Source organism: Taudactylus pleione, unplaced genomic scaffold (genome assembly GCF_031769625.1).
Source record: "Taudactylus pleione unplaced genomic scaffold, aTauple2 ptg002435l, whole genome shotgun sequence".
Classification (NCBI taxonomy): Eukaryota; Metazoa; Chordata; class Amphibia; order Anura; family Myobatrachidae; genus Taudactylus; species Taudactylus pleione.
The window spans coordinates 33,816-61,093 of record NW_028286820.1 but is presented as its reverse complement, the minus strand read 5'-3'; the positions used below and the strand labels follow the sequence as shown (position 1 = coordinate 61,093).

Sequence of the window (27,278 nt, the reverse complement as noted above, 5' to 3'; positions counted from 1 at the left end):
ACTTGCCACTGCTCTGCATGTACCAACTGGGCATACAACCCTCCCCTTACTGGGCACACTTACCACACCCACTCTGCCTGTACCTACTGGGCATACACCACTCGCCTACTAAGCACATTTTAACTCACCACCCCCAATCTGCATGTGCCTATTGGGTACACTATCCACTCCCCAATGCACTCTGCATGTACCTACTGGGCATACACCTCTCCCCCTACTGGGCATACTTGCCACTTCCCACCCCCACTCTGCTTGTACCTACTGGGTATACTTACCACTGGGTACCTACTGAACACACTTACCATTCCCCATCTCCACTCTGCATGTACCTACTGGGCATACACCACTCCCCACCTCACTCTGCATGTACCTACTGGACAACTTACCACTCTGCATGTACCTACTGGATACACTTACCACTCTGCATGTACCTACTGGGCACACTTACCACTCTGCATGTACCTACTGGGCACACTTACCACTCTGCATGTACCTACTGGATACACTTACCACTCTGCATGTACCTACTGGACACACTTACCACTCCGCATGTACCTACTGGGCACACTTACCATTCCCCACAATGCATGTACCTACTGGACACACTTACCACTCCGCATGTACCTACTGGGCACACTTACCATTCCCCACAATGCATGTACCTACTGGGCACACTTACCACTCTGCATGTAGCTACTGGGCATACAATCCTCCCCTTACTGGGCACACTTACCACCCACCAACCCCACTCTGCATGTACCTACTGGGCATACACTGTACCTATGGGTAATACACCCCTTGCCCTACTGGGCCAACACCACTCACCGCTCTACGTGTACCCATTGGGCATACACCCCTCATCCCCTACTGGTTATACTTATAACCCCCCCCCATGGACGCAAATATAGTGGGTGACGTCACCAGCACTTCAATAATACACGTAATCGGCAGCTGGACCACTGCAGGGAGAAATTACTGTTACACATACAGAGCTCCATGTCCTCAGTGCAAGAGGGCGGCGGCCATGATTCCGTGGCTTAAGTCTCCTACACAGACAGGGTTTGGGTCTGGGATGCTAAAATACCAACTCTCACACTCTACTCCTCAGTGCACTAGATATCTCTACACCAGGGCAACATCACCAACCTCACTTGTCACCTACAGACCGAGACATTGCGAGTAGGGGGAGGTACAGCAAAGCGGCGGCCATTTTGTTGTGGTCTGGCAGAGCCTGTCTCCTAAATCCAGAATGTAACTCCACATCCTGAGGCATGACTACAATTCCCAGGAGCCCCTGCTATTAATGAAATAGATTATTTTCCGTTTCTGTACGGTGAGTGACTCTTCCTTGAGTGTACAAGCTCCTATTACCCCTTTGGTCTGTTGTGTCCCTGAGCTGAGTGACCCCATGGCAGAGGTAATAAGTGTAATGTATTATTATTATAATCACTAATATACTGAGTGGCTCCTAGAGGAGGTAATAACTGGTGTATTATTCCTATTATTATTCTTGTTACAGAGCTGTCTTCCTGTATAGGTAATAGCTCTGAATTATTATTATTATTATTATTATTATTATTATTATTATTGTTGTTGTTGTAGTTTTATTTGTAGTATTATTATTATCATTATTATTGTATTATTATTATTGTATTGTTGTTGTTGTTGTTGTTGTTGTAGTTTTATTTATAGTATTATTATCATTATTATTATTATTGTATTATTATTATTGTTGTATTATTGTTGTTGTTGTATTATTATCAAGTGAGGCTTTAATACTTTTGGTTGACCCAAAGAAGGGGCACAGACGTGTCACAATGAGCTTGTCATGCCCCCCCATCCCCTGACAGCGCCCATACAATGCTACGCACACCTGTTATTGGTAGAGATATGCGGTTCTGTTCCATTGGGATCTGAAAAATGGCGATGGCGAAAAAGAACCAAGTAGAACCAAACCGCACATCTCTAGTTAGTGATAAGCGCGGCATAGAAGGGGCAGCCTTTAGTGGGGGCACGTCTACCACCTGGCCTGAAATTGGGACAAAAGTCCTCATCAGTAGAAAAGTCCTCTCAGTGGTATAACTGAGCGGCGTGTTCCCTGGGGGAGGCAATGGCTCTGATATTTTTAATTGTTAATAATAATAATAATAATAATAATAATAATAATAATATTATTATTCTTCTGAGTGTGTCATGGAAGTAATAACTGATGTACAATTATTACCAGACTCGTGTATGTGTGTGTGATGGGGGAGCAGACTGGTGTGTGTGTGATGGGGGAGCAGGCTGGTGTGTGTGTGATGGGGGAGCAGGCTGGTGTGTGTGTGTGATGGGGGAGCAGGCTTGTGTGTGTGTGTGTGTGTGTGTGTGTGATGGGGGAGCAGACTGGTGTATGTGTGCGTGATGGGGGAGCAGACTGGTGTATGTGTGCATGATGGGGGTGCAGACTGGTGTATGTGTGCGTGATGGGGGAGCAGGCTGGTGTATGTGTGTGTGATGGGGGTGCAGACTGGTGTATGTGTGTGTGATGGGGGTGCAGACTGGTGTATGTGTGTATGATGGGGGAGCAGGCTGGTGTGTGTGTGATGGGGGAGCAGGCTGGTGTGTGTGTGTGTGATGGGGGAGCAGACTGGTGTGTGTGTGTGTGATGGGGGAGCAGGCTGGTGTGTGTGTGTGTGATGGGGGAGCAGACTGGTGTGTGTGTGATGGGGGTGCAGACTGGTGTATGTGTGTGTGATGGGGAGCAGGCTGGTGTGTGTGTGTGTGTGTGTGTGTGATGGGGGAGCAGACTGGTGTGTGTGTGATGGGGGTGCAGACTGGTGTATGTGTGTGTGTGATGGGGGAGCAGACTGGTGTATGTGTGTGTGATGGGGGAGCAGGCTGGTGTGTGTGTGATGGGGGATCAGGCTGTTGTGTGTGATGGGGGAGCAGACTGGTGTATGTGTGTGTGATGGGGGAGCAGGCTGGTGTATGTGTGTGTGTGATGGGGGAGCAGACTGGTGTATGTGTGTGTGATGGGGGAGCAGGCTGGTGTATGTGTGTGTGATGGGGGAGCAGGCTGATGTATGTGTGTGTGAAGGGGGAACAGGCTAGTGTGTGTGATGGGGGTGCAGACTGGTGTATGTGTGTGTGATGGGGGAGCAGGCTGGTGTGTGTGATGGGGGAGCAGACTGGTGTATGTGTGTGTGATGGGGGAGCAGGCTGGTGTGTGTGTGTGTGTGTGATGGGGGAGCAGACTGGTGTATGTGTGTGTGATGGGGGAGCAGACTGGTGTGTGTGTGCGTGATGGGGGTGCAGACTGGTGTGTGTGATGGGGGAGCAGGCTGGTGTATGTGTGTGTGATGGGGGAGCAGGCTGGTGTGTGTGATGGGGGAGCAGGCTGGTGTATGTGTGTGTGATGGGGGTGCAGACTGGTGTATGTGTGTGTGATGGGGGAGCAGGCTGGTGTGTGTGTGTGTGTGTGTGTGTGTGATGGGGGAGCAGGCTGGTGTGTGTTTGATGGGGGAGCAGGCTGGTGTGTGTGATGGGGGAGCAGACTGGTGTATGTGTGTGTGATGGGGGAGCAGACTGGTGTATGTGTGTGTGTGATGGGGGAGCAGGCTGGTGTATGTGTGTGTGTGATGGGGGAGCAGGCTGGTGTATGTGTGTGTGATGGGGGTGCAGACTGGTGTATGTGTGTGTGATGGGGGAGCAGGCTGGTGTGTATGTGTGATGGGGGAGCAGGCTGCTGTATGTGTGTGTGTGATGGGGGAGCAGGCTGGTGTGTGTGTGATGGGGGAGCAGGCTGGTGTATGTGTGTGTGTGATGGGGGAGCAGGCTGGTGTGTGTATGTATGTGTGATGGGGATTGAAAATGCTGAATGACTGATTTGGTCCTCAACAGAGCACCCTGTTACTGTTTAATCCATATCTCTATCTACCTAGGTCACCTCACTCTTATTAACTTTCTCTAAAACTAGACTCCGTAATTAGAAGCGTCATGATGGACAAGGACAGGGGTCACTTTACCGAGCGGATATTAAATCTCACCCTGGAGATCATCCACCTGCTGACTGGGGAGGTGAGGGAGTCTGGGAGTGTCACAGTGATGGGGGAGCAGACTGGTGTATGTGTGTGTGATGGGGGAGCAGACTGGTGTGTGTGTGCGTGATGGGGGTGCAGACTGGTGTGTGTGATGGGGGAGCAGGCTGGTGTATGTGTGTGTGATGGGGGAGCAGGCTGGTGTGTGTGATGGGGGAGCAGGCTGGTGTATGTGTGTGTGATGGGGGTGCAGACTGGTGTATGTGTGTGTGATGGGGGAGCAGGCTGGTGTGTGTGTGTGTGTGTGTGTGTGATGGGGGAGCAGGCTGGTGTGTGTTTGATGGGGGAGCAGGCTGGTGTGTGTGATGGGGGAGCAGACTGGTGTATGTGTGTGTGATGGGGGAGCAGACTGGTGTATGTGTGTGTGTGATGGGGGAGCAGGCTGGTGTATGTGTGTGTGTGATGGGGGAGCAGGCTGGTCTATGTGTGTGTGTGATGGGGGAGCAGGCTGGTGTATGTGTGTGTGATGGGGGTGCAGACTGGTGTATGTGTGTGTGATGGGGGAGCAGGCTGGTGTGTATGTGTGATGGGGGAGCAGGCTGCTGTATGTGTGTGTGTGATGGGGGAGCAGGCTGGTGTGTGTGTGATGGGGGAGCAGGCTGGTGTATGTGTGTGTGTGATGGGGGAGCAGGCTGGTGTGTGTATGTATGTGTGATGGGGATTGAAAATGCTGAATGACTGATTTGGTCCTCAACAGAGCACCCTGTTACTGTTTAATCCATATCTCTATCTACCTAGGTCACCTCACTCTTATTAACTTTCTCTAAAACTAGACTCCGTAATTAGAAGCGTCATGATGGACAAGGACAGGGGTCACTTTACCGAGCGGATATTAAATCTCACCCTGGAGATCATCCACCTGCTGACTGGGGAGGTGAGGGAGTCTGGGAGTGTCACAGTGACATTACTATAATCTCTATTACTAACACAGGGACCTGATTGGGAGGTGAGGGAGTCTGGGAGTGTCACAGCGACATTACTATAATCTCTATTACTAACACAGGGACCTGACTGGGGAGGTGAGGGAGTCTGGGAGTGTCACTGTGACATCACTATTATCTCTATTACTAACACAGGGTCCTGACTGGGGAGGTGAGGGAGTCTGGGAATGTCACAGTGACATCACTCCTATTTATATTATGAATTACTGTCTCTCAATACACAGGATTACACAGTAGTGAAGAAGACATCTGGGGAGTGTGAGACACCCAGCAGCCGTCCCCGTGTGTCAGGAGCGATGAGCAGGACCCAGAGCCCAATCACGGTGCCTCCACCTTACTTGCTGATACATGAGAGACACAATGACCAGAAGATCCTGGAACTCACCAACAAGATAATTCAGCTGCTGACTGGAGAGGTGACTGCTGGGAATGGGACATTATACAGTAACACCAGGGGATGTGTCTGGGTGATGACTGGAGAGGTGACTGCTGGGAATGGGACATTATACAGTAACACCAGGGGATGTGTCTGGGTGATGACTGGAGAGGTGACTGCTGGGAATGGGACATTATACAGTAACACCAGGGGATGTGTCTGGGTGATGACTGGAGAGGTGACTGCTGGGAATGGGACATTATACAGTAACACCAGGGGATGTGTCTGGGTGATGACTGGAGAGGTGACTGCTGGGAATGGGACATTATACAGTAACACCAGGGGATGTGTCTGGGTGATGACTGGAGAGGTGACTGCTGGGAATGGGACATTATACAGTAACACCAGGGGATGTGTCTGGGTGATGACTGGAGAGGTGACTGCCTGGAATGGGACATTATACAGTAACACCAGGGGATGTGTCTGGGTGATGACTGGAGAGGTGACTGCTGGGAATGGGACATTATACAGTAACACCAGGGGATGTGTCTGGGTGATGACTGGAGAGGTGACTGCTGGGAATGGGACATTATACAGTAACACCAGGGGATGTGTCTGGGTGATGACTGGAGAGGTGACTGCTGGGAATGGGACATTATACAGTAACACCAGGGGATGTGTCTGGGTGATGACTGTATCATTGTGTGTGTCAGGTTCCTATAAGGTGTGAGGACGTCACTGTGTATTTCTCCATGGAGGAGTGGGAGTATATAGAAGGACACAGGGGTCTGTACAAGGACGTGATGATGGAGAATCACCGGCCCCTCACATCACTGGGTAAGAGGAGAATGTAATTTATTGTAATGGGGAGAGCTATGGGGGCCACCTATATACACATCATCTGATAACTCATATTTCTTCTTCAGGGTCCATAGGGCTCCACAGGGAGACCTTTGGGTGTAGCTGGTGGATGAGGACACTGGGCACCACGCAGTTGAAGCTTTAGCTCCCAGGATGCATCCGTCCATCCCCCTATACCCTGCCCCCAAGCCAGAGGCGCCTCAGTCTCGTTGGTGCCCGGCCGGAGTCGGATCACCATTATACAGTGGGCTGCTTAGGCAGCCCAGATAGGTTTTTACCTTTATGATTTTATTTTGTATTCTCCTGTGAGCGCAGCAGCAGACTGTCCAACGGACATCAGCGCTGCCGCTCCGTCACCGTCCGGGCGCCGCAACGCCAGTTTCTTCTGATGCTCTTGGTGGGCATCCCGGGGTCTTAGCTAGCCGGCTCTGTGGACAGACCTAGATTGCAACCTGGACAATCGAGGGGAGAGGTAAAGCAGGTCATCGCTAGCAGTGACCCGCACATAAGCAGTCATACCTCCGGTATCAGGGGAAAAACCGGAGGCGCTGAGTGTGGACACAGGCTCCAGCCACCTTGATCCACTAGACCGCCAGGATACATATGGTGCGGGAACCAGCATCTCGGTGGGTAAACAATCAGCATGGGGAGGTCAGCTCAGCTCAGCTCAGGGCGCCATTCCACTGAGGTCTCGCTTCCCTGAGCTGCTCTCCTACTCCGACCACGCCCCTTCTGAGGTCTGCCGCTGCCATTTTCTCTCAAGGGCACAGCCACAGCTCTCTCAGGGATACGCAGGGTCCAGTCCCCCTACATACATCTCCCTGGTCAGCGTATGTAGCACTATAGCCTACCAGACACTGTATAGTTGATTGTAGTGCCATTTAGCAGTTATTTGTTATATCTGCATTGTATGTGACATATGCTAGCGCTGTCTGTCTGTTTCTCTCATCTACTATCAGCATATATCTTTCCCTTTATTCTCTGACTATTGCCCTAACATACAGGTGTATTCAGGGGTTTTCCTGTGCCTCACATCTATAGAACTAAGTATTTGTGAGGTTAGTCGCATACAGTTGTTCGTTTCACTGTGCCATATTTGGACTGTGTGCTCCTGCAGCTCCCAAACATAAGACAGGACCAGTATATTGCATTCCTACTAGTATCATACAAGTGGTTGCATTATACCCAGTGCCATATTGTGTGCCATATTACTCTGCAGCCATGTCCAGCAAAGGCAAGAGTAACATGCAGGCATCTGCTCCCATACTGCTATCATGCAAGTTATGTACTGCAGGCTTAAGTGAGGAGGATTTGCTACAAGATGGGTTATGTAGTAAGTGTTATACTCCACAGGCCCATCAGACCAGCGCCTGTACAAGAGCCCCCCCTGGGCTTCATTTTCTCAGGTACTGGCCACTATTGCGGACTGCCCAGCGGTTCCAGCTGTATTTTCCCCTATAGGGTTATCGCAGCAGGCCGTAATGCCCCCTTTGGGGTTGCCACAACAGGGTCAGGCTATACAGGTACCTCCTGTACCCCCACCATGGGTAGACGTACTCTCTAACTCAGTGCATAGTCTGCATGTTGCAAGGTGAGAAGCCCCTACTCCGTAAGCCCTTTAAGCGTCCTGTGTTATCGTCACAGTTCACGCAATTCTCAGATTCTGAGGTATCATCCGAGGCAGAAGGTGCTGATCTCTCTAACCCTGACTCCCCTCGGGAGGAGTATGAGAGTCGGTCAAAAATTAATATTCATGCCTTGGTGCAAGCTGTCAGATCCATCTTATTAATAGAAGATGACAAGCCAGCTCCTAAATCCAAGTACCCTCTGTTTAAACGACAGAAAGTGGCTTTAGCAGAATTCCCTCTATCGGATCATCTAGCTGAACACATGGCTGCAGCCTGGTAAGAGGTTTTATCCACAAAAATGTCTGACCTCATGTTACCCTTTTACCTGTGGCTCATTGTGCAAAATGGGAAACAACCTCTGCAATGGATTCCCATGTTACGCGTTTAATTAAAAGAACTACATCGCCTATTCCTACAGTTACTTCCTTGAAGGATCCTTCGGATAGGAAGGTGGAAGCTTGCCTGAAATCGATATATACTCTCTTTCAGGGGCGGTTGTCCATCCAACCATGGCTATTGCATGGGTGGCTAAAGCTATAGAGAGCTGGGCTGATGCATGTGAGGACTCTTTTCCCTTAGAAGCCTCTAGGGATCAGATGTCTTTTGTTGCTCACATTCGATATGCAGCTTCCTGTATTGGAGAAGCAACGTGGGATGCCAGTCTCCTAACCACCAGAGTTTCGGCCACGGCTGTGTCTGCCCGCTGTACCCTGTGGCTGCGCTCATGGAAGGCAGATGTGGATTCCAAGAAAGGCCTTGAAGGATTACCCTATAATGGGGAGATCTTGTTTGACCCAGACCTTGACAAGATTGTAACCATGTTGGCAGCATCAAAAATGGCATTTCTGCCTTCAGCTACTTTTACTACAAGGCCTCGGACTACATCTTTTAAGTCCTTTTGTCCTCAAGGAAAGCCCTAAAGGCCAGTAGTGCCGAACCCAGGACCAAGCAGACCTTGAACAGTAGATGCCCTGCTTCAAATTCCGAGGATATCCCTCAGCCTGATGGGAGGGGATCCCCCAGAGGGATGCTGACTTCTTCAGTTCGCCCAGTGCTGGTGTCAAACCACAACGGATGCTTGGGTAAAAGAAGTGGTCTCTCACGGGTACGTCCTCTCATTTCTCAGACGTCCTCCCCATTTTTTCTACACAGGCCCTCCTTCAGACCCGAACAAGGCCTTACAAAGTCCTTGTTACAGGCAGGGGTAATTGTGCCAGTCCCACTATCTCAGTGAGGGATTGGTTATTATTCTACTCTTTCTGGTTCAGAAGCCGAATGGGTCTAATCGGCCTATTCTCAACCTCAAATACCTGAACAAATTCCTAAGAATGCCAAGGTTCAGGATGGAAACCCTATGCTCCATCATCCTAGCTATGGAGCCTGGGGACTTTATGGTATCGCTGGATATTCAGGACGCGTACGTACATGTACCTATAGCGCCCTCTCATCAGCGATATCTCCGGGTTGCTATACTCAGCAACACTTACAAATACGGGCTATGTCTCTTGGACTGTCCACAGCTCCACGGGTGTTTACCAAAATTATGGCTATCATGGCGGCCCACCTGCGTGGTCAGGGTATCTGACTGCTACCATATCTGGACGACCTCCTGCTCTTAGCAGGATCCCCAGTGGTGATTCAAAGCCATCTACAGCTAACCATTGCTTTCCTTCACAAGCATGGATGGTTAATCAACTGGAAAAAGTCCTCCCTGAATCACAGAGAATAATTAATCTGGGAGCCCTGCTGGATTTTCAGGATCAGAGAATCTTTCTGACATCAGGCAAGATCTCCAACTTTAACTACGAGTGCGCAGATGTCTCCACAGTCACCGAGTGTCGATCCACTCAGCAATGCAGGTTCTGGGATCCATGGTGTCCACCATCGTGGAATATGCTCAGTTCCATTCCAGGCCTTTGCAAAGGCTAATCCTCTCCAGATGGAATGGGTTAACCCATTGGATCAAAGCTCAGACGATGGTGCTCTCTCCGGAGGTGCGCCTGTCTCTATCTTGGTGGCTACAGACATCTCTTCTAACCAAGGGTCGCCCCTTTTGGATCCCGGTCTGGGTAATCCCAACAACGGACGCCAGTTTCTGGGGCTGGGCGCAGAGACCGGTCTGCACTCCTTTCAGGGCTGTTAGACATCGGTCGAATCAACCCTGCCGATCAACATATTGGAACTTCGAGCTGTCTACAGGGCCCTCACACTGGCCCAGCACATACTTCACAGAAAACCTGTACAGGTTCAGTCCGACAATGCCACAACAGTGGCTTACATGAATCATGAAGGAGGCACTCTTAGTCAGGCAGCAATGACAGAAGTGTCACGTATTCTGACATGGGCCGAGGGTCACATCCCAGCCATCTCTGCAGTGTTCATTTGGGAGTTCTCAATTGGGAAGCAGACTTCCTCAGCCATCAGGACGTGCATCCCGGGGAATGGTCTCTTCACCAAGAGGTTCAACTCCTAGTGAATAGTACGGGTCCAGAACAAGAGATGCAGAGGCAACCTTTGTAGACGCATTATCAGTGAAGTGGACCTTCCAGTTAGTGTACCTATTCCCTCCAATCTCCCTTGTGCTTCGGAAGTTCAAAGAAGATGGAGGCACTGTCCTGCTGGTGGCTCCAGCTTGGCCCAGACGACATTGGTACTCGGATCTTCGGAGTCTCTCCATCGACACTCTGTTCCTGCTGCCTCAACGACCGGACCTGTTGTCTCTGGGTTGCCTTTAAGCAGACCTTGGTCGTCTGTCTTTGAACGTGGCTCTTCAGACATCCCTCCTGAGGTCCAAAGGGTTCTCTAGCTCTGTAGTCAAAACTATGCTCAGAGCGCGTAAGCCAGCCTCTTCTCGGATCTACCACAGTGTGTGGCATACATATTTTCAATGGGGTCGTACCAGAAGCCACGACTCTCAGGTGTTTAGGATTTCTAGAGTCCTGGCCTTCCTTCAAGCCGGATTGGACCTTGGACTCCGCCTGGCCTCACTGAAAGTGCATGTCTCGGTTCTGTCCATTTGGTTCCAGCGTAGACTTGCTCCAGTACCGGATATCCACACCTTCCTCCAGGGTGTCCTCCGAATTCAGCCTCCCTTTGTCCCTCCAGTGGCTCATTGGGATTTGTCAGTCGTTCTTCATGCCCTCCAGGGTCCTCCATTCGAACCCCTGGATTCTGTGGAATTCGGCTAACAGTGAAGCCTTTTTTTTTTCCTTCTGGCTATAGCGTGTCAGATTTAGGGTTGCTCTCCTGTCGCTCCCCTTTTCTAATATTCCTCCAGGACAGGGCTGTGCTTCATACTTGCCCTGGTTTCCTTCCTAAAGTTGTTAATAGGTTCCATTGAGGAAATTGTAGTCCAGGCCTTTCAATCACCAGACCTCCCGACAAGTGAGGCCTCCTTGGATGTGGTCCGTGCCATCAGGATATATGTGGACCGTACCATTTCCCTTCGGAAATCAGACTTCTAATTTGTGCTATATGGATTTCACAAAAAGGGATGGTCAGCCAGCAAACAAACATTGGCTAGATGGCTTTGCAGACGTCTCACAGGCTTACACGCAGGCAGGCCTTCCTGTACCGGCTACTGTTACTGCTCATTCTACTCGCTCAGTGGGTCCTTCTACGGCAGCTCGCCTTGGCGCCCCACCTAAATAGCTTTGTAAGGCGGTCATGTAATCCTCTGTCAATACCTTTCTGAGGACTGCTTTGTGACATCCCCAAGATTTCCCTGTGGAACCCTATGGACCCTGAAGAAGAAAATGAGTTCTGGTAAAACTTACCCTTTTGTTAACTCTTTCTTCGAAGTCCACCAGGTCCACAGGGCACCCGCCATGACGCATCTGGCTTCATATGGGCTATGTTTCTGATCATTGGTTTCCCGCTCCTCTGTGAGAGTGTGATTTTTGTGTGTACCAGTCTTCCTTCTCTCTTCTCCTCCTCCGGCCTTTGGCTTGTCACAAGTTGAGTTGTCTCTGGCTCAGGGGCTGGGTATAAGGGGATGGATTGATGCATCCTGGGAGCTAAAGCTTTTAACTGCGTAGTGTCCTCATCCACCACCTACATCTCCCTATGGACTTCGAAGAAAGAGAGTTAACAAAGGTAAGTTTTACCATAACTCTCATTATATCTATATCTGACACATATATACATATACATACAATGTAATCAGTCACTGTGTGTCTCCTACAGATGGAGCTAGTAACAGAAATACCCCAGAGAGAGGTCCCCATATGCTTTACTCCTACAATTGTACATCGGAAAATCACAATATCCAACAGGATTATCAGGTAGATAGAACTAAAGGTCTCACAAAATAAGCTATATGATTTCTAGTGAAGTTTTGTGGATCTTATAAACTTTTTTAATCTAATTTATTTTATTTAAACATTCAAAGGTTGTTGATATTTTGTGAGCTTTTTAGGAGGAAGATTTAATTGATATTAAAGTTGAAGTTATAGATGAAGAGGAAGAGACGTATGAGATGGGTGATCAGACGTGCAAGGAGGATGAACTTCCTACAGATATCCGCACAGGTGAGTAATAATCACTAAGTACAGATCATATTCTCCTTGTTCTGTCACTACAGACAAATGAGGGAAACTATCTGCCCAGTGGGGGAGTCAGGAGCCATCAGCCCCTATTATACTCCTGCTCTCCCCCTCACATCATGTCACTGTGTGTTACCAGCCCAGATATCTGACCAGTCTCCTCCCCACCCTCTCTCTGGTGTATCTCATACATCAGGAGCCATCAGCCTCTATTATACTCCTGCTCCCCTCTTCACATCATGTCACTGTGTGTTACCAGCCCAGAGATCTGACCAGTCTCCTCCCCACACTCTCTGGTGTATCTCATACATCAGGAGCCATCAACCCCTATCATACTCCTGCTCTCCTCCTCACATCATGTCACTGTGTGTTACCAGCCCAGATATCTGACCAGTCTCCTACCCACACTCTCTGGTGTATCTCATACATCAGGAGCTATCAGCCCCTATTATACTCCTGCTCTCCTCCTTACATCATGTCACTGTGTTACCAGCCCAGAGATCTGACCAGTCTCCTCCCACACTCTCTGGTGTATCTCATACATCAGGAGCCATCAGCCCCTATTATACTCCTGCTCTCCTCCTCACATCATGTCATTGTGTGTTACCAGCCCAGAGATGTGACCAGTCTCCTCCCCACACTCTCTGGTGTATCTCATACATCAGGAGCCATCAGCCCCTATAATACTCCTGCTCTCCCCCTCACATCATGTCACTGTGTGTTACCAGCCCAGATATCTGACCAGTCTCCTCCCCACACTCTCTGGTGTATCTCATACATCAGGAGCCATCAGCCTCTATTAGACTCCTGCTCTCCTCCTCAACATCCTGTCATTGATCTACAAGTCAAATGACCAGACAAGTCTCTGATGTGTTTCATTCATCGACCCTGAACTCATTTTTGAGAGTCATTCACTGACCAATGGGAAGGGACTCTATGTGACATTACCCATCCTCCATTATTTATTACCAATTATTATATTGCGCACAAATATTCTGCAGCACTTTTACAGATATTTGGCCTTTCACATCAGTCTCTGCACCAGCAGAGCTTACAGTCTATTTTCACTGCAACATGTACAGGCACACAACGTGCTACTCATGATCTTCCCTGTGTGTGTCTCCTACAGATGGATCCAGTAATGGAAATACACCAGATAGACCTCAGTGCCCTTGTTATGCGCAGGATTGTACAGAGGAGAATATGTCCCAGGATAATCGGGTAAATGGAATTGAGGCTTTCACCAAATGCTGTGTTACCAAAGAGACTCCATATTGCATGATCTGTAGAGGAGCTCTGTGCATCCTGTACACTAATATTCTTCTGTTTATCTCACTTCATTAACTGAGATATTATAAATTGTGTCATTTCTTCTTCAGGGTCCATAGGGCTCCACAGGGAGACCTTGGTGTTTAGGTGGTGGATGAGGAATGCTTCCAGGATGCACTGGTCCACTCTCCCTATACCCTGCCCCCAAGCCAGAGGCACCTCAGTTTCGTTAGTGCCCGGCCGGAGTCGGGTCACCATTACGCGGGGGCCCTAAAAGCTTTTTATTTTATGATTTGTTCTTTTTTAAGACATCTGCGCTGCCGCTCAGTCACCCCTCCGGCGCCGCAATGGCAGTTCAGGCTGGGGATTTCGGCGGGCATCCCGGTTTCCTTGCTAGCTGGCCCCGTGGACGGACCGCAAGCCGGACACTAGGGGACAGGTAAGGCAGGTCATCGCTTGCGGTGACGCACACTTTAGCAGTCATACCTCCGGTCTCAGGGGACAGACTAGAGGTGCTGAGTGTGGACACAGACTCTACCCACCGTGATACACTAGACCCCCAGGGTACATGTGGTGCGGTAACCAGCATCCCGGTGGTTAAACAGTCGGCAAGGCGAGGTCAGCTTTCCTCTTATAGTGGCTCCTCCCCTCAGCTCAGGGCGCCAATCTCGCTTCCCTGAATTCTCCGACCACGCCCCCTCTGAGGTCTCCGGCTGCCATTTTCTCTCAAGGGCACAGCCACAGCTCTCTCAGGGATACGCAGGGTCCGGTCCCCCTACATACATCTCCCTGGAGTCAGCGTATGTAGCACTATAGCCTACCAGACACTGTATAGTTGATTGTAGTGCCAGTTTGCAGTTATTTGTTATTTCTGCATTGTATGTGACTTATGCTAGCGCTGCCTGTCTGTTTCTCTCATCTACTGTCAGATTATATCTTTCCCTTTACTCTCTGACTATTGCCCTATCATACAGGTGTATTCAGGGGTTTTCCTGTGCCTCACATCTATAGAACGAAGTATTTGTGAAGTTTGTCACATACAGTTGTTCGTGGCACTGTGCCATATTTGGGCTGTGTGCTCCTGCAGCTCCCAAGCATAAGACAGGACCAGTATATTGCATTCCTACTAGTATCCTACAAGTGGTTGCATTATACCCAGTGCCATATTGTGTGCCATGTTACTCTGCAGCTATGTCCAGCAAAGGCAAGAGTAACAAGCAGGCATCTGCACCCATACTGCAATCATGCAAACTATGTACTGCAGGCTTAAGTGAGGAGGATTTGATACAAGATGGGTTATGTATTAAGTGTTATACTCCACAGGCCTGTCAGACAAGAGCCCCCCTGGGCTTCATTTTCTCAGGTACTGGCCACTATTGTGGACTGCCCAGCGGTTCCAGCTGTAATTCCCCCTATGGGGTTATCGCAGCAGGCCGTAATGCCCCCTTTGGGGTTGCCACAACAGGGTCAGGCTATACAGGTACCTCCTGTACCCCCACCATGGGTAGACGTACTCTCTAACTCGGTGCAGATGCTGCATGTTGCATGGTGAGAAGCCCCTTCTCAGTAAGCCCTTTAACCGTCCTGTGTTATCGTCACAGTCCACGCAATTCTCAGATTCTGAGGTATCATCCGACAGAAGATGCTGATCTCTCTAACCCTGACTCCCCTCTGGAGGAGCATGAGAGTCCGTCAAAAATTAATATTCCTGCCTTGGTGCGAGCTGTCAGATCCATCTTATTAATAGATGACAAGCCAGCCCCTAAATCCAAGTACCCTCTGTTTAAACGACAGAAAGTAGCTTCAGCAGAATTTCCTCTATCGGATCATCTAGCTGAACACATGGCTGCAGCCTAGCAATCACCTGATAAGAGGTTTCAACTACAAAAATGTCTGACCTCATGTTACCCTTTTCCTGTGGCTCACTGTGGAAAATGGGAAACACCCCCTGCGGTGGATTCCCATGTTACGTGTTTAATTAAACGCGCTACGTTGCCTATTCCTACAGTTACTTCTTTGAAGGACCCTACGGATAGGAAGGCGGAATGTTGCCTGAAATTGATATATTCTCAGGGGCGGCTGTCCAACCATGGCTATTGCATGGGTGGTTAAAGCTATAGAGAGCTGGGCTGAGGCACTTGAAGACTCTTTTCCCTTAGAAGCTTCAGGGATCAGATGTCTTTTGTTGCTCACATTCGATATGCAGCTTCCTATATTGAAGAAGCAACATTGGATGCCAGTCTCCTAACCACCAGAGTTTCGGCCACGACTGTGTCTGCCTGCCGTAGCCTGTGGCTGCACTCATGTAAGGCAGATGCGGATTCCAAGAAAGGCCCTGAAGGATTACCCTATAATGGGGAGGTCTTGTTTGGCCCAGACCTTGACAAGATTGTAACCATGTTGGCAGCATCAAAAACTTAATTTCTGACTTCAGCTACTTCTACTACAAGACCTCAGACTACATCTTTTAAGTCCTTTTGTCCTCAAGGAAAGCCCTAAAGGCCAGTACTTTCCTAGGCAATCGGCCTCCACGAGGGCTGCCGAACCCAGGACCAAGCAGACCTGGAACACCAGACGCCTTGCTTCAAAACCCAAGGATATCCCTCAGCCTGACGGGACAGGCCTCCCTCTGGGGGATCCCAGAGTGGGAGGCCGACTTCTTCAGTTCGCCCAGGGCTGGTGTCAAACCACAACTGATGCTTGGGTAAGAGACATTGTCTCTCAGAGGTACGCACTCTCATTTCTCAGACGGCTTCCCCACCAGTTTTTCTACACAGGCCCTCCTTCAGACCGAACAAGGCCTTACAAATCCAGAAAGCCATACAGTCCTTGCTGCAAGCAGGGGTAATTGTGTCAGTCCCACTATCTCAGTGAGGACTGGTGGTTATTCCACTCTTTCTGATTCAGAAGCCGAATGGTTCTCATCGGCCTATCCTCAACCTCAAATGCCTGAACAAATTCCTAAGGGTGCCAAGGTTCAGGATGGAAACCCTACGCTCCATCATCCTAGCTATGGAGCCTGGGGACTTTATGGTATCGCTGGATATTCAGGATGCATACCTACATATGCCTATAGCGACCTCTCCTCAGCGGTATCTCCGGTTTGCTATACTCAGCAACACTTCCAATTTTGGGCTGGGTGTTAGCCATAATTTTGGCAATCACGGCGGCCCACCTGTGTGGTCAGGGTATCCGACTGCTACCATATCTGGACGACCTTCTGCTCTTAGCAGGATCCCCAGTGGTGCTTCAAAGCCATCTACAGCTAACCATTGCTTTCCTTCAAAAGCACGGATGGTTAATCAACTGGAAAAAGTCCTCCCTGAATCCCTCACAGAGAATGATTCATCTGGGAGCCCTGCTGGATTTTCAGGATGAGAGATTCTTTCTGACATCATACAAGATCTCCACACTACGAGTGCGCATATGTCTCCACAGTCGCCGAGTGTCGATTCACTCAGCAATGCAGGTTCTGGGATCCATGGTGTCCACCTTCGACATGGTGGCATATGCTCAGTTCCATTCCAGGTTTTTGCAGAGGCTAACCCTTTCCAGGTGGTAGGGTTAACCCATCAGATCAAGCTCAGATGATGGTGCTCTCTCCGGAGGTGCATCTGTCTCTATCTTGGCGGCTACAGACATCTCTTCTAACCAAGGGTCGCCCCTTTTGGATCCCGGTCTGGGCAATCCCAACAACGGACGCCAGTCTCCGGGGCTGGGGCACAGTGTCCGGTCCGCACTCCTTTCAGGGCCGTTGGACATAGGTTGCATCAACCCTGCCGATCAACATATTGGAACTTCAAGCTGTCTACAGGGCCCTCACACTGGCCCAGCACATACTTCACAGAAAACCTGTACAGGTTCAGTCCGACAATGCCACAACAGTGGCTTACATCAATCATGAAGAAGGCACTTGTAGTTGGCCAGCAATGACAGAAGTGTCACACATTCTGACATGGGCCGAGGGTCACCTCCCGGCCATCTCTGCAGTGTTCATTCCGGTAGCTCTTAATTGGGAAGCAGACTTACTCAGCCGTCAGGACGTGCATCCCGGGGAATGGTCTCTTCACCAAGAGGTGTTTCAACTCCTAGTGGAGAAATGGGGCCTCCCAGAGGTGGACCTCATGGCCTCCTGACACAATCACAAACTACCAGTGTACGGGTCCAGAACAAGAGATGCCGAGGCAACTTTTGTAGACGCATTATCAATGAAGTGGATTTTTCCAGTTTGCGTACCTGTTTCCTCCAGTCTCCCTTCTTCCTCGAGTTCTTCGGAAGTTCAAACAAGACTGAGGCACTGTCCTGCTGGTGGCTCCCATATGTTTCTGGTCTCCAGTTTCCTGTCTCCTTCTCTGTGAGAGTGTGATTCTTCTGTATACCAGTCTTCCTTCTCTCTTTTCTCCTCCTCCGGCCTTTGGCTTGTTACAAACTGAGGTGAATAGGGATGGGTGAGACTGGCGCCAATTTCCCTGTTAGATATAGACGTGCAGCTTGGAACAGCAGGAGCCTTTCAACAATGCCATAATAAGTCTAATAAATAATACTGTTGCGCTGTCAGATAAGTAGCTGGTAAAGGGATGGTCAGTCCCAACAATAATCAGAGAAATAAATAGTACAAGAACCAGCGCTAATAATTCCAAAAGTTCAAATGGGTGCAGTAGGTATTACCGCCGGCCGCATGTCCTTTTCAGGTGACAGGATCTAATAATTTCAAGTTACACGGCCTAGATGTCTCCAGGTAGACTTGGGACCGGCTGTCCGTCCATTACCCCCAGGAATTTCATTTTTACCCCATTTGGGGTAATTTACCCCTGTTCCCCGACCAGTGGTTTAGATGGTAGAATGTCTCTTAACATATTATCCTATCTCGGGATTTTGTAATTTTGTGATATATCTCTAACCTCACGAAAACTGTTATTGAATTTACACACGAATGCCACATCTCTATTCGTTTTTTGTTCTATATTATCCTCAAAGATTACTTTGGGACAAAGAAGATTAGATCGATCCATCTGCAGAACTTCAGTATATGCTTTTCTAATATATTATCTGGATACCCTCTCTGTTTGAAGGCATCAATCATATCTCTAGCTTGTGTACAGCAAAGATCAATTGTAGTGCAATTATGTCGAAGGCGCATAAGTTGGCCTTTTGGTATATTGCGCTTCCAAGGAGCGAAGTGTGCGCTCCTATAGTGTAGATAGGCATTGGTGTTAACAGATTTCGTGAAGTTAAGGTGCATACACATTAGGCGATATGCTCCACGAGGGATATCGTCTAGTGTGTCCCAGCAGGATGTGCTCAATGTCGTTCATGACATTGAGCACCCCCGCTGAACGATATCATTAACGATAACGTTCAGCAACGGGCTCTCTCCCCCATTCCGCAACATGCAGCAACCTGACGATATCGTCAGATTGGCCTGCATGTTTGCCAGATGAACGATAAAGACGAACGACCTGCGGGAACGCGCATCGTCGTAATCGTTCATCGTTTTGGTGTCAAAAAATGGATGATATAGTGAACGATATCGTTATCGTTCAGTCATCCACTTTATCGTCCAGTGTGTACGCACCTTTAGATGTAACAATTTTGTCTCCCTGAGCCTCTAGGTTCACATCCAGAAACACAATCCGGTGTAAATTGTAAGATTTAGTGTTCAGAGCAGTGATAAAAGAAGTGGCAGAAGACAGATTAATAAAAAGATCATCTATATAACAGCCATAGAAGACCATGTTCGCAGCCCATTCGCTCACCCACACATGGGTGTCCTCAAAGTCCCCCATGTATAGGTTAGCATAACTGGGTGCAAACCTTGTCCCCATGGCTGTTCCCATCACCTGTAAATAATACGTGTCCAGAAAAAGAAAATAGTTGCGTTTAAGAATAAAAGTCATACATTGAAAAATAAAATCCCTGTGTTCCTCCCCGAGGTCGCCATCTTTGGTGAGTCTTCTGGCTATAGCCTTCACACCCTTGGAGTGTGGAATATGGGTATATAGCGCAGTGACATCCACAGTAAGAAATGCAAAGGAAGATTTCCATTCAATTGATTGTATTAGACTGAGTAAATGCATATTATCCCTAAGGTGCAACCTCAGGGACCTAACACGGGGTTGAAGAAAAGAATTCAAGTAGAAAGAAAGATTAGAAGTAAGAGAGTTAACACCAGAAATAATGGGGCGACCGGGGGCTGCAGTGAGGGATTTATGAATTTTAGGGAGAAAATAAAAGATAGGAGTGGTCGGAAACGATGGACATAGAAATTTAAATTCGGTTCTAGATATGATCTCAGAGGTAACTGCCGGGTCCAGCAGTTGTTTTAATTCAACCAGATATGTACTGGTTGGATCCCTAGTCAAAACAGCTTCTTTAAAGACCAGGGAGGTGTCTTGTGTAAGGATCATAAGTGCGTGTTTTTCCTGGTTGGACAAATTACAATTCAGTTTTGCGCTCCCACTCTTCTGCAAACACAATGTTTTGAAATCCATCTAGAGTCATTTATAGAAGGCTTCTACACTACTGCTTTTTGCTCCAATAGGAAAAAATTCCGATTTGAGTTTAAATCTATTGCGACAACTGTCTATATCAAAGATTTTCTTTTCAGATTCAGCTTTACGATTCTCAGGACTCATTACGTTATTTTCCTGCCACATTTCTTCTAAAGTAGAAAGCATAGCATCATCTCTACTGTCTAATAAGATGGGAATTGAGTCATCATTTTGTCTGTATAGCTCTTTCAACAATGCCCTTCAAGAGACAGTTATGGAAATACAGAATGGTTCCAGTGTTTTCTATGATCTAATCTATGACTTTGTTTGACAGTGTTCTCGATGTATTCAGAGATATGTAAAAAAACATAATGGCAATATCGTATAATACCGTCAAAATATGGTTTATCTTTTAAGAAATATAAATGCACTCACGTTTACCAGTGGGTGATAGGCGATGGGCACAATTTTCACCCTGGTCCTGCGGTGGTTGCAAAATGCAATGTAGATCTGGATACCTGTGGGTCACTCCATAGATGGGGGAATACACATATGACAAGCTTCCATTAGTGCAAATCAGTAAACCCAATACAAGGTCCTACAGGGTTAAGTAGTATACTCACCTTGAATAGGGTGTGATGGAAGCCTTGGACATTTATATTTTAAAACCAATGTCTGTCGGTTTAATATAGAGTTTTTTGAGCTTTGTGTTCATATTCAAATCCAAAAGAATTTGCTTATAAAAATCCAGTAATCAAATAATTTTATAATTTATTAGTCTATAATGGTGTTATCTAATTACACCAGATGATAAAAATTATTTTCATTGTAAAATGAGTAGAGACATTGAAAAAAAATTATTACAGTGGAATAACACAATTTTGATTAAAAAATTATATATTAATAATCATTTTTTTTTTATTATTTATAAAAACAAAATACATAGTTCAGAAATGAAAAAGTGGAGAGTACCAATGGATTGGTACCTAGCAAAGTGTTTCACAGAACCAATGTCTGCTTCCCTATTTTTTTATTTTTATTCTATTTTATTATTATATAATTCTTTAATCAAAATTGCGTTATTTCATTGTAATAATTTTTTTCAATGTCTACTCACAATGAAAATAATTTTTATTATATTCTGGTGTAATTAGATAATTTATAATTTATTAGTCTATAATGGTATTATCTAATTACACCAGATAATAAAAATAATTTTCATTGTGAGTAGAGACATTGAAAAAAATTATTACAATGAAATAATGCAATTTTGATTAAAAAATTATATAATATTAAAATAGAATAAAAAAAAAAATAGGGAAGCAGACATTGGTTCTGTGAAATGCTTTGCTAGGTAACCATCCATTGGTTCTCTCCACTTTTTAATTTCTGAACTATGTATTTTGTTTTTTTAAATAATTAAAAAATAAAAAAAAATTATTCTATATTATTAATATATATTTTTTTAATCAAAATTGCGCTATTTCACTGTAATAAAAATAGTTTTTATCATCATCTGGTGTAATTAGATAACACCTTTATAGACTAATAAATTATTGGATTACTCTTTTGGATTTGAATATCAACACAAAGCTCAACAAACTCTATATTAAACCGATGGACATCGGTTTTAAAATATAAATCTCAAAAGGTTCCATCACACCCCATTCAAGGTGAGTATACTACTTAACCCTGTAGGACCTTGTATTGGGTTTAGTGATTTGCACTATGGAAGCTTGTCATTTTTTTTTTTTTCCCCCATCTATGGAGTGACCCAAAGGTATCCAGATCTACATTGCATTTTACAACCATGGTGAAAATTGTGTCCAATGCCTATCCCCCACCTGTAAATGGTGAGTGCGTTTTAAATTTCTTAAAAGAGAAACCTTTTTTTGACTGTATTATATGATATTGCCATTCTGTTTTTTTACATATCTCTGAATACATCCAGAACACTATCAAACAGATTCATAGGATAGATCATAGAAAGCGTTGGAACCATCCTGTATTTCCACAAGCTGAGGTGCCTCTGGCTTGGGGGCGGAGTACAGGGAGAGTGGACCAGTGCAAGCTGAAAGCTTTAACTGCGTGGTGCCCGGATTACTCAGCCACCACCTACACCCCATGGTCTCCCTGTGGACCCTATGGACTTCGAAGAAAGAGAGTTAACAAAGGTAAGTTTTACCATAACTCACATTTTATTTTTGTTATGTTTTGCTTATTTAGTGTGAAGGCCTGATGGGTATTAAAGCAGAAGACCTAGATGGAGAAGAGGAAACGTATGTGAGGCATGATCAGAAGTGCAAGGAGGAGGCAATCCCTACAGGTATCAGCACAGGTGAGTAATAATCACTAAGTACAGAACAGTCACATATTCTCCTTGTTCTGTACTACAGCAATCTCTTATCCTACACCCTCCTCTGTCACTACTACAGCAATCTGACGCTAAGTACCAGGACTCTGTGCGTTGGCCATCAGCTTTAATCGACCAAAGCTCCGAACCCTAATACATCTCCGAAGGGTTCTTTCTGGCCAATGATTACCCCTCATAATTATTTCTTGTGTGGATGCCCCTTTATCATGCCATCTATGAAAACACTGTCTTTCACATGGACAGTCACCGAGTACGCGTGGTCTTAAACACCGGCCAATGGCGGCCTGTTAAAATGGATCTGCTGCTTTGAACGCCTATGAATAAAACTACTTTATGCGGTTTAACATGGGTAAAGCTAAACACTCAGCCATGATTAAGATACTGCATGAAGAATTGGGCATACCCATTGTTTATGCAGTAAATCCCTGCATGTGCTATGACGTTAGAGTAACCGGCATGTTTAAAGAAATATCAACCAATACAATTAAAACGCTGTTGAGTAGCATCACATTCGTGTTGGGATCCCAGTGCCGGCAGTGTCATGTCGATATATTCGCTTTGGACATACTGAGTGTCTGTCTGGTCATTCCTCCTCATTGATGAATCGTCCTATTTTTCATGCATTTTTTTTTTTATTCTCAGCAGATGGACACAGCGGCAGGAATACCTTGGGGCAACATCTTGTCTTGTCTCCAGCCTGTGAGATAGAAGATAATGAGATCACACAGGATTCTCCAGGAGAAAGACCAAATATACATCAGTTTCTTCATGGCGAAGATATATCATCTGTCCCACATAATCAGGAGGAGTGTTCTACTTCTAAAGCAGATCCTATTACCCCTAGCACTGCCCATAGCAGTGTTGGCGAAGTATATCCGTGTTCAGAATGCAAGAAGTGTTTTTCCCAGGCGGCTGATCTTATTATACACCGGCGAAGTCACACCGGCGAGAAGCTCTTTCCATGCCCGGATTGCGGGAAATGGTTTATACAGAAATCCAATTTTGTCAGTCACCACAGGATCCATACCGGCGAGAAGCCGTTCCCCTGCTCCGAGTGCGGGAAATGCTTCACCCGGAAACAGGATCTTGTCAGACACCAGAGAATCCACACTGGCGAGAGGCCGTTCCCGTGCGCTGAGTGCGGGAAGTGTTTTATACAGAAATCCTACCTGGTGACGCATCAGAAGTTTCACACCGGCGAGAAGCCCTTTCCGTGCACAGATTGTGGGAAACGCTTTATAAAGAAATCTCTCCTCGTCCAGCACCAGAGAATGCACACCGGGGAGAAGCCGTTTCCGTGCCCCGATTGCGGGAAGTGTTTCGCTCATAAGTCTCTCCTTGTTAAACATCAGCGAATTCACAAGGGTGAGAGGCCCTTTCAGTGCACGGAGTGTGGGAAGTGCTTCACCGAGAAGTCAGATCTCGTTAAGCATCAAAGGATTCACACGGGAGAGAAGCCCTTTCCGTGCGCGGAGTGCGAGAAATGTTTTGCGCATAAATCCAGTCTTATCAATCATCAGAGAATTCACAAAGGTACATCCGGAGCTTGGACCCGGTAGGTAAAGCCATCTTTAGATGGCGTTACCCGATAGTAGCTTATGGGCTTCTTTTTGTAACGCCCCCTGTGAGAGATCCGGTTGATTCCTTCCAGTTCCCCCTGCGGCGTGCGCATCATTCTGTGCATGTGCAGATGACGCCAGAGTGACTTTTGGGTCATAAACCCGGAAGTCCCTGTATTGCAAAGGACAACTTTTACCGGGAGAGCTGCTGTTTGTAATTTTCTAGGTACATACCGGCGACATTATTGGCGGTGTGTACTTGATAATTTGGTTATATGTACGGCATCGCGGATGCCATGGTTAATACATCCCGCCCCAAAAGAGAGCCAGACCAAGTCTTTCTCCCTTCCACTCATCTCAGTAGGACTGAAGGTGTAGAATTTTAAATAAACATGAAAGAGATTAAACCATGAGGTGTTTTTCTGTGTTTTGCCTCTTTAATGTGTTGGAGTTGTTTATTCTTTAAGCTTGAGGATGTAAGTTTTTTGTGGTTATTTCCTGTCCTATAGGATTGTTATGGGAGGAGTTTGTGGAGGCTTAGCTGATGCTAGACAAATTTAGTACCTCTCTGATATGGTTCACCTTCCTTATTTCTCTGTGTGAATTTACTGTATTGGTTCGGCTCACTCAAATTAAGACCACAATAATGTGGAATAATACCAGAGGGATTCCCTTTATAATAGGCTTTTATTTTATGAAGTCATTGCTCCGTGCCTGTAAACACAGCATAATAATTTTTTTTAAAAAAAAACACATTTTGGTTGAAACCAGCCAACCCTGGAGAAAAGGTTTACACCCCAATCTTGATCAGCATCAGATAACTCGCATAATAGAAAATCCATGATGGAAGATTTCATTTAGAAAACTGGTTTCCAAGTAAATGAGTCTTTTCCACTTTTGGGGATGAGCGGAAAGGTAACCCAATTCCACTCAACTTTTCTCACACTCGCCCTTCAGTGAGTATTCTTCCCCCCTGCTTTCAAACCTATTCCTGAACCCCATCGAGAGTAGGTTAGGCTGCCACTGATTCCTAACAGTATACGGACCATCGAGTCAGGAGATCTGTCATTTCTAGGGTCCCGTCAAAGCTTAGCACCTTCATACCTGTGCCGTGGGTTCTCTCCTTCAATCCTTTCCCAAGCCCCATTCAGAGCCTGAATTGGAGTCCATGCAGCTGTGCCTACTGGTGATCGTCAGTCTGCGAATTTATGCAAATGTCGCTACAAATTCCTTCCCTTGGGTACATATATGCGGCCGAACCTGCAAAGACTGAGATGCCCACTTGTAGCGCCCATGCATGCTGTATATCGATTGGTGCGTCCTTATTAGCCACCATCGGTTTTCATCATCGAAACTTGGACTAACCCTATGGCAGATGCAGTGTCTCTGTCTGACCACGGACTCCTATGCCTCTGGCTGGCAGCTGCTTGCACTGACACACCTGAGACACTCCCATAATACGCCTACTGAACGGCCCATTTGTGTGTGCACTGGTAGCTACGTCACAGCCCAGGTCTGCCCACCACTTTGCCACCGTCTTTGTGATGCCACAAAAGAGATGTGAATCTGACAAGTGCGCTCTATACAAGCAGCCAATAGAGTCTCTTGGTGTAGTAGTGTTCACCTTACACTCCCAAAAATGTTAAACAATGAAATAATATCACCAATACAGATCCTGCGGCGCTGAAGACATTTTTCACCGGTAAGTAGCGTTCCTTCCAATTGACCCAGAAATGAACTTAGGGAATCTGGATAAGGACTCAAGCCTATAAAAAAAAGGTTCATACTATAATCCTGTCAACGTTTAATAACTAATTCCAAATCTCTATATAGTTCGCCTACCAGATAGTGGTCTACATGAATTTGTAGACACTGAGGCACATGTAGGAGCAGATGTAATCGCAATCCATCGATACTTTCCATTTAGTCCTACATTTACTCCTCCATCAAGTGGTTTATGCAAAGACAAATTTAGAGAAAAGCTCCCATAGCATAATACTCTATTAAAACATATCACATTCCATAGAACATAAAACAAAGAACATAAACATGTCAAAAAATATTGTAAGATGGCTCCTCACCGAATATAATTGTCTACCTGATAGAATAGTAGACAAATAAGGCAGAAAAAGGAAAAGTGTTCCAGGCGTCCCAGGTTTACTCCAGCCACAGGTGAGGTCCCACAGATTCCCAAAAGTAGTTTCACAAAGTCGGCCAACGCGTTGGAATCCAACCCGGGTAGCTACCAGGGTTAGACTCTGGATGGACCTGGGTAATAATGCAGTGTAATACCCCTTTTACACTGCCAAAATAACCCGGATTATTGCCGGGTTGACCTGAGTCGCGGCTTGGTGTGAAAAGGTCCCTGAAAAATAACCTGGGTCTAGTAATCCAACCCAGGCAGCAAGCGGGTTGGACAGGGGAGCGACCCCGGTCACGGTACACTGTGAACAGTCTGACCCGGGCCAAGCCCTAAAATATGCTGATTGGTGGCTGTGGAGCAGTCGCCACCCACTTTTTATGACCTCACAAGTTTAGCAGGGCAGACCTGGGTTCAGTGTGAATGGGGCTGACCCAGGAATAACCCGGATCGAAGGTGCAGTGTAAACGGGGTCCGACCTGGGTTAGAACCATGTCCGAAAACCCAGGTCAGACCCGGGTTTTTGGTGTAATAAACTAATTATAATCTGCGGTATTTTAATTATGTCCAAAAATATGTAATGCTGACCAAGATAATCCGTGTCTTATGTTACCCCTTGCCTGCTTTAATCCTGTCAGGATGCAAACGAAAAGGCCTCTTTCCAAGGTTTCATTATCGGACTTACTGTCAGCCCCGATTAATGGGGTGACCTCACTCTTTCTGAGATCGCCAGAAATAAAATATCACGCCCCCAAAAGATACATAGTCAGACTCCTCCTTCCTTCAGACCTCCAGAAGGTATATCCCATACTTCTCCTTCCTTCACACTACAGAAGGTATATCGCCAGACTCCTCCTTCCATCATGCCCCCAGAAGGTATATCCCCATTACTTCTTCCTTCACGCCCCCAGAAGGTATATTGCCAGACTACTCCTGCTTTCAAGCCCCAGGAATGTAGATCGCTAGAGTCCTTCCGTCACACCCCTGGAAGGTATGTTCCCCGACTCCTCCTCCTT

General features: G+C 46.9%; 1 protein-coding gene across 3 annotated transcripts; it reads left to right on the top strand.

Moving 5' to 3' along the window:
* Positions 1 to 1,207: 1,207 nt before the first annotated feature.
* Positions 1,208 to 24,541, top strand: LOC148431337 (uncharacterized). 3 transcript variants are annotated; one of them, XM_088466084.1, is made up of 10 exons: positions 1,208 to 1,333; positions 3,959 to 4,059; positions 4,853 to 4,953; positions 5,245 to 5,436; positions 6,110 to 6,233; positions 12,071 to 12,168; positions 12,303 to 12,414; positions 13,559 to 13,650; positions 22,416 to 22,527; positions 23,206 to 24,541. In XM_088466084.1, the coding sequence occupies exons 3-10, from the start codon at positions 4,873 to 4,875 to the stop codon at positions 24,120 to 24,122; spliced, it is 1,728 nt and encodes a 575-aa protein (XP_088322210.1). In that variant the 5' UTR covers positions 1,208 to 1,333; positions 3,959 to 4,059; positions 4,853 to 4,872; the 3' UTR covers positions 24,123 to 24,541. The 3 variants fall into 3 exon arrangements, with proteins under 3 accessions (XP_088322210.1, XP_088322211.1, XP_088322209.1); XM_088466085.1 differs by having other exon boundaries at positions 1,329 to 1,417; positions 23,209 to 24,541; XM_088466083.1 differs by having other exon boundaries at positions 1,329 to 1,417.
* The last annotated feature ends 2,737 nt before the right edge of the window (positions 24,542 to 27,278 follow it).